General features: G+C 48.9%; 3 protein-coding genes across 3 annotated transcripts; 2 read left to right on the forward strand and 1 right to left on the reverse strand.

The window, feature by feature from the left end:
* Nucleotides 1-6,457: 6,457 nt before the first annotated feature.
* F5891DRAFT_1199504 (uncharacterized protein) lies at nucleotides 6,458-6,976 on the reverse strand (the record flags this gene model as incomplete). Its single annotated transcript, XM_041368770.1, has 1 exon — nucleotides 6,458-6,976. One exon carries the CDS (start codon nucleotides 6,974-6,976, stop codon nucleotides 6,458-6,460), a length of 519 nt encoding a protein of 172 aa, XP_041216985.1.
* Nucleotides 6,977-7,493: 517 nt separating this feature from the next.
* On the forward strand, nucleotides 7,494-8,855 carry F5891DRAFT_889381 (uncharacterized protein; the record flags this gene model as incomplete). Its single annotated transcript, XM_041373260.1, has 6 exons — nucleotides 7,494-8,028; nucleotides 8,079-8,189; nucleotides 8,252-8,300; nucleotides 8,397-8,521; nucleotides 8,577-8,713; nucleotides 8,784-8,855. Coding segments are annotated over 6 exons (1,029 nt in total), but the record flags the coding sequence as incomplete, so codon positions are not given.
* Nucleotides 8,856-9,017: 162 nt separating this feature from the next.
* F5891DRAFT_966573 (uncharacterized protein) lies at nucleotides 9,018-11,703 on the forward strand (the record flags this gene model as incomplete). The annotated part of the gene is made up of 6 exons (XM_041376239.1): nucleotides 9,018-9,221; nucleotides 9,283-10,103; nucleotides 10,418-10,531; nucleotides 10,684-11,069; nucleotides 11,119-11,195; nucleotides 11,266-11,703. Coding segments are annotated over 6 exons (2,040 nt in total), but the record flags the coding sequence as incomplete, so codon positions are not given.
* Nucleotides 11,704-13,286: the final 1,583 nt, after the last annotated feature.

The raw sequence follows: 13,286 nt of genomic DNA on the forward strand, positions 1-13,286 counted from the left end.
CTGGTCTACCCGAAGATACCCCACGAAGTACGCTAGCTCAAGAGACTGCAGGCAATTCTGACCCAGGATTCTGAGACAGCAATCACGGTTCTCTGGTAGTTTCCTTGTCAAATGGATCACTGTGCGTTCTGAATCCTGATTCAACTGGCAACTTGACTATTGTCAACCGGTGGCGCGCGCACGATTACGAACCTTGGATTGCTGCTTGGAACTATTGGGATACATCCATCATTTATTCGGGTGGAGACGACCTAACCATGAAGGGCTGGGATGTCCGACAGAATTTTATCCAGCCCATCTTTACAAATAAGCGGCATGTAATTATCTCCACATGTTCTGTTTGTTTCTCATACCCTCGAAGATTTAACGCAGGTGTCACAACTATTCAGAGCCATCCACACATCGAATATCTCATAGCCGTCGGAAGGTGCGTAATTTTTCTTTGCTATCAACATCACGGCTTTTGAAATCGCGCACAGCTACGATAATAGCGTTTGTATTTTTGACACTCGGAAGCCGCTGGTACCGCTCGTTCAAGGAGATGTCGGAGGGGGTGCGTGGCGTGTCAAGTGGCATCCGTCGCCCAGTCGTAAGGAGGATCTCCTCGTTGCAAGTATGCACGACGGTTTCAAGGTGGCGAGGGCCCACAACGGAGAACATGCAACGTGGGAAGTTGTGAAGCGGTTTGATGATCATAGGTCGCTAGCATACGGCGTAGACTGGTCATTTGCCCCTCCAGGTGTAGATGGGGAAACATTGATCGGGAGTTGCTCATTCTACGATCACATGTTACACCTTTGGAGCGGCTAGTTAGCAAAATGTAAGTGAGATAATCGGAGATGCGTAAGGATATTGACTGGAAATGTTTTTATGGGGTAATCAGGAGTATATCTGGGCGAAGATCGTAAAGTACGCGGGAAAAAGGGCATGATCTAGATCGAAGATCGGTAGCAAAATCTCCCAAAATACTCCTGTCCCAGAGTCGAATTGCCGCGGATTAAGTTGGTATTGTGGAACGTCTTACAAACGATCGACGCTTTGCGTGGAGATTGAGTTGGAGGACGGAGAGATAGGCGTCTGAGGACAAGTCTCAATCTGTTCTTTACGTTTCTTCCAGAACTCAGCATTTGACCCTTTCATGACAAAAGCTAGGGTCCATCGCGACAGACCTCTCAGAGATTCTGGTTCATGGACTGCAAGAGTGAGCAGTGAAGCCAGCGACAGAACAAATACGATTCTGTTGCATTCCATCAGCATCACAAGGAAAATGCTCTTTAAGAATACTAACCGCTCAGCTAGCCTCGCACCAGCATGATTACCTGCAGTCCACTTGGCCGGTAAAAATGCTTTAACGGCTCTGGGCAACACATATAACGCCATCTCTCCCCTTCTCCGCGTGTTTTCAATGAGTATACTCCAACCGCACGTGAGTGATCCCACGAGAATACTACCGTATGGCCCATCCCACACGTCATGAGGGATCCATGGAAACAGCTTTGCCAGCACTAAGGTACGTGTGAGACAGGCAGCGAAGAAATATGACGACAGGAAAGTGGAGAGGAATGTCGCACTGCGGATCGCAGCCAGGAGAGCGGGAATGGCGCGATGACGCTGGAAGATGGAGCTAGGGCGAGTAAAAAGGAGAGGGAGAAAGTGAACCTTCAAAGACGATTAGCGGTGCAATGCAGTGCACTCCAGGCCATACACTTACAGGCAGGTATAGAGCCATAGCCTCAATGAACGCCAAGGAAAATCTCACGCCAACATTTGCTAAACAGCTGTTGTCGAGACCCCACCGCATTGTAACACGGGAATGCAGGAGCTCGCAGGGCAATCCGCCCACACCACCCCGGCCAGGCACGCCAAGCGCCTTCCAGACCATATCTGCACCTGTACCACATGCAGGCAAGACATGTGGATTGCCCCAAGATGAAGGGTATCCGCGGTCCTTGGCATAAGACATCAAGAGGTGAGAATGGGAGGAACTGTGCCCATAGACCCATTCTTTAGAACGCATAACACGCAAGGCGTCCAAGAGCCGTTTGTCTAGGTTGGCTAGGGATGATATCCTGATAAGTGATTGATCATAAAACGATGAGCGAGAGCTTCCCGACATAATGATTGAATGATATCTAACCATTTCACGTAAGAAGGGGGAAGTCTGTAAAAAATGGATTTAGACATCAATCTATTTTGTTTTATTGCTAAGCACCTATGTGGCTGGTAGAAGAAACACCACATGATTCTGATGTTGCACAAAGGTTTGAATATATATATGTTGACATAAAGAATGCTACATATCACGCACCTAGCACTGCAGGCCCAAAATACAACGGCATCCAGCCATACAGCTATACTTCGATGATATTTCTTGGTTTTCCCATCGCCTTCAGCAGGCAGTAGTAAATCAGTAGATGGTCCAACTGGCTTCGATCGATTTGCAGAAATGTTGAATAGGTCAGCTCTCCGGGCTGATGGCACGAACAAGAAATGCTGCATGATTGCGTCGGTTGCACGACAGAAAAAGAGGAGCGTTAATCCAACGGTTGAGAATGGTTGACGCGACCCTGCTTTGGATAGTCGAGTCCTTTGGAGCAAGAACAGCGCGATTGTCGAGGACAAGATATTTGACAGGAACGCTTTCTGAGAGGGCGTTGAGTTGGACATGCCTGAGCATGCCTGAGCTGCAAGCGATAGGGCTGTTGCGCGTCGTTGGAATGTGGAAGCCATCACTGGCTGTTGTCGAACTTCTGGATCGTCTTGTTTATCGACATTGTGGACACGTATCGCTTCCAAGAGGTGCCTCAATGCAATTCCACCACAAATGGCTACTGTGATGGCGAACGGAAATCCTGTAAGGCCCACTTCGCGCCTCAACACGCGCCTGAATGAACCCAAACGAGTTTCCAGACTGGATGAACGATTGACGAGGGTAAGAGCAACTGGAAGTAGTGCAGGACCAAGAGAGAGAGATAGGCTGAGAGAATATGTACGAAGGGCGACCTTCACCGGATGACTTGGGTCATCTGACCAGAGATTCTTCGGATTGATATTTCTCCATGGTGTCTTACTATGATCCGAATCTGGTTCAGTAGGCTCAATGACCCGAGGAGACGGCGCTGACATGAAAGCGCTGTAGAAGGACTCGGGTTTGAAAACGACGGGTGTTGCACTCACATGCAACTTCACTGCTGTACAGTATTTACATATATTACGATTAGCATAACGATATGATCTGTATGGTGATCTCCGTGGAAGTCACGCCACTCTCGCGGGTAACTCTGTAACAACCTCAATATAATTTACCACGACATCCTCATCAGAGAGCTCTTCCTTCTAGTCCTTGGCCCCGACCCAACTCGATTCTGTTTAATCATCCTTATCGAATACTTTGCCTAAGCCCTTCGAGTAGCTCCAGAAGTCAACCTCGGTGGAAGAGAACCCGTCTCCAAGACTTCGCACTAATTCATGAGCCAGACCGGCACGTTTGACAAGATCGATGAACTGGGCTCTTGAATCTGGGAAGACAAACAACCGGAGTACTGCATCTCCCTATAAAAGTGATATCAAACGATGATACACTTGTCAATGGAAATGCATACGTGGCTCTGGAGAAGTGCTCCCAAGTATTCTAGAGGTGGAGTTTGGATGTCCGAGCCATCATTTTCCAACCTCATCGGTAGAGAAAATTTAGATTCAGGAAGCTTCCCTTTGTCCCCCGGATGGTTATCGGAAACATCAGAGAGGTATGGCGAAAGCCACATGCGCCAGAGTTCAAGTTTGCGACCATCCCGACCGAGCCTTCGCATCAGTCGATGACAGCGCACCCAGTCTTGTTCACTTCCTTCCCATTCCAGGTTGACCGAGCGAGCGAGCTTGTCAAGCGTGATCTCTGATTGAGGGTAAGCGAGAGAAACAAAGCTTGTATCCAAAGGCTGGTCAGACAGCCTGCTCTTGCTAGTGGAAGGACTTAGACTTCCCTCCGAGTGCGCTATTGCATGCTGTGCCGGACGCATCATCAATCTTACCCATCGTCTTCTCCGTACCCAGGCACCAGTGCTTAGTTTGCCAATCTCTGCGTGCCAGTGTTTCTCCCGGAAAAACCAGTTGTACTCAAAACCGTCGTATTGAACTTCTCCTGAGTCTGTGCGCATGTCAATCATCCATGTTCTGGAAACCCAGCGCCAAGTGCCATCGGGCAGGGGATAATTGGAAAGAGAGATATTGGGTTGTCGGGATTGTTTCAAAGAATCGGACGGGGTAGTGAATTGTGGAGGATCGATAGGAAGCAGTGATAGGGGTGAATAATACGGGGACGAGAGTACGGTGAGGCTTGGGATGATAGTTACAGTCTGCCACACATAAGGAGGTGAATGATATACATACCCTCTTTGATTTTCATATACAACAGCCCAACGATAATCGTCCTTATTAATGCCAGGGATATCTGAGATACCTGAGATGTCCAAAGTGATTATGGTAGTATTATCGTTGGTTTGTTCGAGGGCCGGTAGTTGTTCTATGGACTTGTTTGAGCTGTCTGCCTCAGCTTCTGAATCCGCTGGTTGTGGTTTGTGATGCCTAGAGCGGCAACAGGAGAAAAGGTTTGGAAGGAAAGAAAATATACTTAAACGAGTCTTTGGAGCCAACCGACGACGTGCTGGTTCTGCGGCTGAAGGATCATCGAGCGTTAATATTGCCTGAGGAGGAGCAGGCCACTGAGGCCCGGCCGGCGAGCACAAGTCCTGGATTTGGAGCTCAGCGGTAGCGCTAGTACTGCTCGACATTGTGAGGACGAGTGATGATCAAGTTGTCCGAAGGCTCGCCTACTAGCAAGTACTCAGTGTGATATCCTTCACGCTGCACGTGGTGCTGGTGTTCTAGTAGTACTTATAAGTCCTATATATATAAACAATGACGAAATTGTTCCAAAAGGAAATTTCCATGCTCCATGCTATTCATCTCTTAGCTTAGTAAACAAGTAACCCTCATCCGAATGTTCCGTCTTTTCCTTGTCCGTGCGGTCGCTGCTGCTCAAGCAACTCATCGACCGTTGGCGTTGTCGAACGGATATTATGCAAGAGCATTCACCGACAAAGCTGATTCATCTTCCTCACGGCATTCCGTGGTCACTTCATTAACCAGGACGTGTCCATCATGTGGGACTATTCTTCCAACTGCGTTGCCTGCCTGTCCAAACTGCAATTATATTGCAAGGATCCACGACTCAATATCATACCACGATATACTGGGTCTTCCTTATGAGCCTAACCCGTTCGTGGTGGATGCTGCACTCCTTAAACGCCGTTTCATCGAAGCACAGAGAGTTTCGCACCCAGACGCATGGGCAACTAAGAGTGATGTGAGTGATTCTACGTACAGTACTAGCAAAAATTTATTCAGCAGTTCCAACGAGATATTGCACTTCACGTGTCGAATACGGTGAACGCTGCGTACAAAGCACTGTCGTCACCCTTGCATCGTATAGAATATATTTTGCAGCGGAATGGCCTCATGACTGAAGAAGCAGATCCATTAGAGGATATAGAACTCATTAGCGAAATCATGGAAGTTCGAGAGGAGATTGAAGCTGGGGACATCGAGCGAATTCGCACCTTAGAAGAGGACAATGATAGTGAGTTTTGTCATTTGTGAACGTTTGGCAGGTACTGACACTTGTGGTCACAGACAAAATTAGTGAAGTTGTGAGCGCAGTCACAAAATTTGTAGCTCAAAAGAACTGGCAGGAAACCAAAGTCGCAGCAGTGCGACTGAAATATTTGAATGGAATTGCAGACGCTCTCAAGCAGCGATTAGACAACATGTAATTAGACTATACACCACATCCTTGTTGGCACAAAAATTGGATATTTATATGATCAAACTCGATCTAGCTCCCTGTAAGGTCTGTCTGTCCAGACTCAAAAATGCCTTCGGATAGAGTTCCTGGACCCGGGAGTCCGAAAAATTGGTCATGGCAAGGGTGGAGCTCGCCGCAGGCGAGCCGAAAAGATTCCAAGGGTTCGCAGGGGGTCCGACTTCCGAAGCCGGAAAACGATCCCAGGGAGTCTGGCGTCTGGCGTCCTGCGTCCTATGAGAATGATCGTCCTCGGTTAACTCAGGGAGTCAGACTCAACGTTTCGACGGAGAGCAGCCATTGGCCCGTTCTAAAGGCCATATCTCCAAGGTGAGAAACTCTGAACTCGGTTTATTTTTTGTATTTACGGTAACATACTGACTGGTGACATTGAATAGTTAGTTACATGGATAGCTTTACAAAATGTCCACAACGTTTCGACGAAGAGCAGCCATCGGCCCGAGTCCTATCATTCTAAAGGCCATATCCCCAAGGTGAGAAATTCTGAACTCGGTTTTATCTTTTGTATTTGCGGTACATACTGACATTGAATAGTTAAATGATAGCTTTACAAACACCGCTTACTCGCTACTCGCCAATTCAATCGTTCTCTTCCTCTTTAGGTTCCGTCTCGGCCTTAGTCTTCTTTGGCCTCTCGTACAAGTCCTCCGAGTCTGAATCTTCTTCCTCTTTGGGTTCCGTCTTGCCCTTGGCCTTCTCTGGCCTCTCGTACAAGTCCTCCGAATCTGAATCTTCTCGCAGCCTCTGATCCCTCAATTGTTGGATCTCGACTCTAGCTGACTCCATGGCAGCAATGCGCATGGTCCTCACCACCTTCTGTGTGTCTTTGTAGCTACTCACATTTTTGTAGATGTCTTGAATAACGGTGGGCTGAAAGCCCGAGCGGGTCGCAAAGGAGTTGATCTGGTCGTCGAATCCGACTTGCACGAAGCGCGCAATGTCTGTGGGATGAATCTGGATGTCCGGCCGAACTCTGACAGTGTCGTAGCTGCCGGTGAACACATCAAGCGCTTTCTCTGCATTTGTATGTGTGCTAGTATGTGTGTTAGCTCTCCCTGCAGTAGACTTGCAGGAGGGAATATGGATGTGCGGGGCCATTGAGTATTGAACTACTGTGTAACTAGTAATTAGTATTTCCCTGAATTTTACGCGATCGGTGTGCACTCCAATAACGATGTGGTGAATTCGGAATTTCAACCCACCAATCAGAAGTTCAGACAATATTCTTTCAACGGCAGTAGCTCGCGTGCAGAAAATATATGTATAGCGGGGATCACGTCAAGACATTATAGTGTGGTAGTTGTCAAAGGTCAAAGAGGACTCAGAACCCCCTAAAACACGTCTGTGGCTCCACCTCCACCAGTACTACACCTTCGCAGGACATGTCAATATTCGAGCCTAAAGTAGTCCTCAACCTCCTCAAAAACTTGGCAGCCGTCTCGCCTATCGATAAAAGTGCCTTTGAGAAAAGCTGGACTGTAAACGTAAGTTTTTCTTTTGGCCGTCAGAGACGTTGTCATTGACTCGTCGAATGACGGATTAAACACAGGTCGAGAAACGAGTCAGCATATGGAAAGAGTCCCGTAACCATAAGACCCACCCACGTCCAGAGTTTCAGTTGAGGTGGGAGGCCGAGGTCGTCGAATACGTGCAGTGCCTATGGGAAAAGAGTCGACCTCGATCAAAGAAAATCGAGCCTACACATAAGTTAGGCCTCAATATCCCATTGCTCGGGCCTCGATTCGTGCCCCCGTCTTACATACATATTCAAAAGCGCTCGGGACTCGGACATCAAGACATAGAGCCAGTAACACAGTACATCAAACCCTTCAATGTCATTCACCCGTTCTACTACCCACAGCTTGCCACCTGTCCTCGATGTGGCTCTGACAAGGAGACCACCTGGGAAGGGTGGACAAGCACGGGGCCGCGCGAACTCCATGGTCTTATCTGCGAAGAGACAGCACTCGGCGCCCAACTCCGATGCAATACATGCAAGGAATCAACAAAGATGAAGAAGGCAACCGACAAGAACATACCTGGAGATGCCGAAGATGTCCAAGCGCATCAACCAGCCAACTTGGAGGGCTACTGTTTTGCAACGACGAGTGCTGCATACTGGAGTTCATGGGAGCACTGGCAGATTCCTCGTGAGTTTCGTGCATTAGATGTCAGGAGCATCCACTCACCAAACGAACAGGCAACATCCCAATCTTTTTCTATCGCTGTGCCCTAACGCGTGATCTCTTCGACTTGCTGGTGGAGATGCGCCCGTCAACAACCTCTGCAGGGCTGGAAGAAAGAGTCAGACGTGAGTGCATGCAGTCTTTCTTTTTAGAAAGACACTCTTACCGTATTCAGTGTGCTGCAAAGAGCTCCACCTGTTGGAACACAAGCGGCGAATGCTTGAATACCTTGAAGTGTTTCAGATACAGCCCACCTGCAATGCAAATAGCAGACTTACCGACTATTTCTCTGGTAGTAAGAGCGCTGTGAAGACACTCCAGGCATTCTTGAGCGCCAGCGACCCGCTTGCATATGCTGACAAATCGATTTCGGGTGAGATTATCACAGAAGTCTTCCTAGACTTCTGCGCACGCACAAGGCAAAAGGAGAGTGGAGAATACCTGAAGACTTTATCAGGTTAGTTTACAGAAAGACTCGTGTGACCAACGAACCTAATTCTCTAACCTGGCAGCCATATGCGGCTCACTCGACAACACGTTCAAAGCAGCAAGTAAGGCCACACTTACCGACAAGGACCGCCAGAAGTCTAGGGAGCTGAAAGGCGGGATATTGAGTGTTTTGAATGAGGACAATCAGATCATTTCATGGGTGAGTTTCGACAATGACTCACCTAAGCTTTTCACTGACATATTTGTTCCATATGTAGCGCTTTTGCCAGACGCGCACGAACGCAGAGATAACTGAACTCCTTCAAGGTCTTAAGCACCGCCACGACATTCTAAACGTCCCCCAGCCAAAGATGATGGTCGCTGATAATTGCTGCCAAGTTCGAAATGCAGTGACCTCTGCAATGCCGGAGACAGATTCAAAGCTCGATGTTTGGCACTTTAGTGCGAGGTGAATGCCATGCATCTACTTCTACTTAGTGTCTACTTACTCAATGTGCACTTGAAGATACATCGCTGTCATGCTCCAATCGAGCAAAAGTCCTTATCGAGGCGCTGTCGCTGCTGACATCACAGGCGCCATTCTCAAGACGCATGCCGAGAAAGGTCAGCCTGCGCGATACTGGGACCGAGCAGAGCAGGAACGGAGGCTTATGGTGGCATTCAGCAAATGGGCAGACAAAGGTGTTTGGTCAGCTGCAGCGCAGAAAGTAAGTTTCATTTTTCGCTAAGTACCACTGTAATCGATCGCTACTGACAATAATGGCTCAGGTTCACCAAGAACAGTTGAAACATGTCCGCAGAGGGTGCCTCGAGCGCAGCGTCCAAGGCATCAGAGCTGATGGGAGTCGCATTGAGGGATCCCACAAAGGGTGGAATTCCCTTCAGCGAGCACAGCCAAGCGGTGTGACGATGCTCGCTGCCCTCGGCCATGATTTTGTCCTCCGTCGCAACGTGCGAGTGGCTTTCAGCAGGCCCGAACTCACGCCATTCCTCAAGTTCGCCAACGGTTCACATCACCTCCGACTCTGTGACTACATAGCGAGGCTTCACAACACGCTCCAGCAAAAAACTACTGACTCTCAGCTGCAGCTTCTTCCTGAGCTTGGTGACATCGACTCAGGCGAGACTTTTGGGTTAGTTATGTCAGATCATGTAGCAACATTCGGTGGTCTTTTGATCAAGGAGGAGAACATTGAGAAGGGCCTACTTGACTCCTTTGATTCGTCTGTTGACTCCACCACAGGTGAGGAAGTCGACCTTGCGTTTCTTGCCAGTCGGAATGTCATCATCAACGAGTGGCAAATCGACCCCGCCCTTCTTACGCTCCCAGCTGAAACTTCAAGACCAATGGTAAGTAACAACACCTCCATTCAACCCCCCCATATCTCATTTTTTTTTGTGCAGAAACCTTCAGCACCAAAGAGAAAGGCTGTCTGCATCTCGTTGGACTCGGACGATGAAGGGGATGCCAGCGGCGGCACCATCAAAAAACTACGAACCTTAGCATTGCCCAGCACAGAAGTTCCTAGCATGGCCCCAGGTACTGGACGACTCGATGCGTACTTTCCTTCTGTGCAAGACCATCAACGGTGCAGCACATGAAAGCTCCCTCCCGAATTCTCGCAGGATCGCCCAGTGGTTGCCAGCACTGCTATCACACCCGACCAAGAGGTATGTGCTATCACACCCGACCAGCGTTACACACGAAAACTCCCTCCTGAATTCTCACAGGATTGCCAGGTGATTCCTGGGGCTACCACAGAGGTATGTCCCATCACACCCGACCAGCGTTACATGCGAAAACTTCCTCCCTAATCCTCACAGGATTGCTCCAGCGCTGGGATTAGCAACACAATTACCCCCAGCGCTGGGATTAGCAATGCAATCACCCCCAGCACTGGAGTCACCAGCGATCACCCAGTGATTCCTGGGGCTACTGCAGAGGTATGTGCAATCAACACCCGACCAGCGTTACACGCGAAAACTCCCTCCCGAATTCTCACAGGATCGCCCAGTGGTTGCCAGCACTGCTATCACACCCGACCAAGAGGTATGTGCAATCACACCTGACCAGCGTTACACGCGAAAACTCCCTCCCGAATTCTTTCACAGGATTGCCAGGTGATTCCTGGGGCTACCACAGAGGTATGTCCCATCACACCCGACCAGCGTTACACGCGAAAACTCCCTCCCGAATTCTTCACAGGATTGCCCAGTGCTTGGCAGCACTGGCATCAATAACTCGATGGCTATCGCGGCAGGCCAGACCCGGTCTCAGTGCCTGTTCTCCATTTCCACGGGTATTGATCCTCGCTCGCTCACCTTCCAAAATTCGGACGAGTTCTATCTATTTATGGAAATGCGGGCTGAGTTCAAATGGCTGTCATATCAAATGACTTCGAAGCGCTGGGTGCTGGCGACAGAAGAGTACAACCGCCGTCTCATCAAGAAAAAGGGCCAGTCAGTCGTCCAGAAGAACCCACAAGCCCTCCTACGTGCGCTGGGTGACATCGAGCCGAAGCTGATGAGCAAAATCACCAAGAATGACTATACCTGTGAGTCCGTTTGCAAACACCCCAAACTACTTTAACATTGGGTAAACAGCACGCAAAAACAGTGAGTCATTTTGGCGCCGTCATTGTTCCGTTGTCCCACTTGTGAAGGAAGAGCCAGGCAGAAAGGTCAGTCACTTGCATCTGGTCGTTTGCACATCGTTTGCGCTGACACATCAACCATCATTTTATTTTCAAGGCTCGAAAGGCACAGACATGCTCCCGCTGTCAAACAATTATGTATCCAGGACCCGAGAACTCGCCCCTCAACCACAAGAAGGGGTATTGCGCAGATGGTGTCAAGCAGTCCTCCAAGGCTGCCGGCGAGGAACTGCCTCCCTGGCCTCAGCCACGAGGAATCTTCTCTGAGGGCCGAACATTCCACCCTCACGTGTTCCTGTCGACGGTCCAGCGCGTCTACGAGCACGTCTTCATGCAGGGACCAGGAGAGACGGACCTGCTCGAGACCGAAGCATTTTCGAAGCTGCTGATTTCACGCACTGAGGTTCACGAGTCGGATAACATGGTGCTTTTTCGACTGTTCAAGGGTTTCGTCACTGACCCAACCACTCCCCGCGACCGGATTGTCTCTCGCAATGGTGAGGAGTGGCTGAGGATTAACTACCTGCAGCAGTAACGTTTTTTTTCGGTGAGTCGCGCACAGATTCTTTGAGTCGCGCACCGGTTACCCTGTTCTGATTGGCTCCCCCTCCCAGCTCCCATTCTCGCACTAACGAATTCCAAATATCCCCCCCGTTTAATTACCCGCTTCCCCCGCTTCCCCCGCTTCCCATTCGTTGGATCCGTTCGTCCATTTCATCCGTTCGTTCTGATCCGGCGTTCGTTCTGTTTGTCCGTTCGTTTCTGTCCGTTCCGTCAATGGCATTATGGTCCGTTTGTTCGTCGTCGACTCACCGTGTTCGTTTGTGAGTGGGCCTGCTCAGCAGGCCCACTCAACAACTTAAGACATTGCCGGAAGACAAAGATAGGTAGGGAGAACTCCGCCGAAAGACAAGATCGTAGGAGAACAGGATCAATGATATTATTCTGCCGAAGACAAGATCGTAGAGAACAAGATCAATGATTCCTGTTCGGAATGGGAACAGACATGGGGGCAACGCACGCTGCTTTGAGAGCTTCGAGCGTGTTAGATGTCGCCCCCCGCGCCATGTTCTGTAAGTGCGGCAAATCCCGGCGTCACGTGACCTTTGACCTCACGTGCTTTTCAAACGGTCCAAACGGTCTGTCGGTCTTTGAAAAAACGGTTGACCGTTTGCGTGAGAACCCTTGCCATGTCGAAGCTGCCAAAGAAAGGTGTCCCCCCGGGCCGGGAAGGCACCTCTTTTTGGGAAGTTGACCCATTAGTTTCGCCGAGCACTATGATGTACCGATATTGGTTATCCATAGTAACGGCGCCTGTGCGCCAATCCCCGACTCCGAATGGACAGTATCATGTAGAAGACATATATTCTCACGAATATTAGAGTACAAATTTCGAGCAAGAATATCAAGAAAAGGTACAATTTATGGATTGGTTATACAAGTGTTGAGCGCAGAACACCAAGTCATGGAGTCTATTCTTCCATGTACTCAAGCTCGTCTCCAACTCCAGCAGAGAAGGACCCTTTTTTGGCTGGCGACTAACCCATTGCCTCTGATGCCTCATCCATAGCCTTCCTTTTCTCCCTACCATCTTTGATTGAGTTGATGAAGGCAGCCTGCATGTATGTAGATATTGTGTTATATTACCCTATCAAGCTGCTATTTTTTCATCAAGCATATCTGGCTTTAGATAGGCAGCTTCTGATGGGAGAAGCCACCATTGATAACAGTATGTCCAGGCATGATATTGAGTTACATTTCCATATCAAGCTGCTATTTTACCATCAAGCATGTCTGTGGTTATAGAGACAGTCTCTGATGGTGAGACATATAATTGCTGACTAGAAGCTCAGGTCTCACAATGAGTTATCAAGCCACATCAAAATGGCAGTTTTTGATCAAGCATGTCTGGCTTTAGATATGGTGCTGATATTTTGGTCACATATCTTACAATTTCACATAATATCATCTTCACAGATACAGTGCAGCATGCATCAATTAAATAAATAGGGTATACAGACTGTACATATACTATTTATGAGAAACATCCAATTAATTTATGCCAGCAGTAGCTCGCTCTTGAAGAGCGGCACGTCTCTCTCGAATTTTTGCGAGCGC

This window comes from Suillus fuscotomentosus (genome assembly GCF_016647785.1).
Source record: "Suillus fuscotomentosus strain FC203 chromosome Unknown F5891scaffold_191, whole genome shotgun sequence".
Taxonomy (NCBI): domain Eukaryota; kingdom Fungi; phylum Basidiomycota; class Agaricomycetes; order Boletales; family Suillaceae; genus Suillus; species Suillus fuscotomentosus.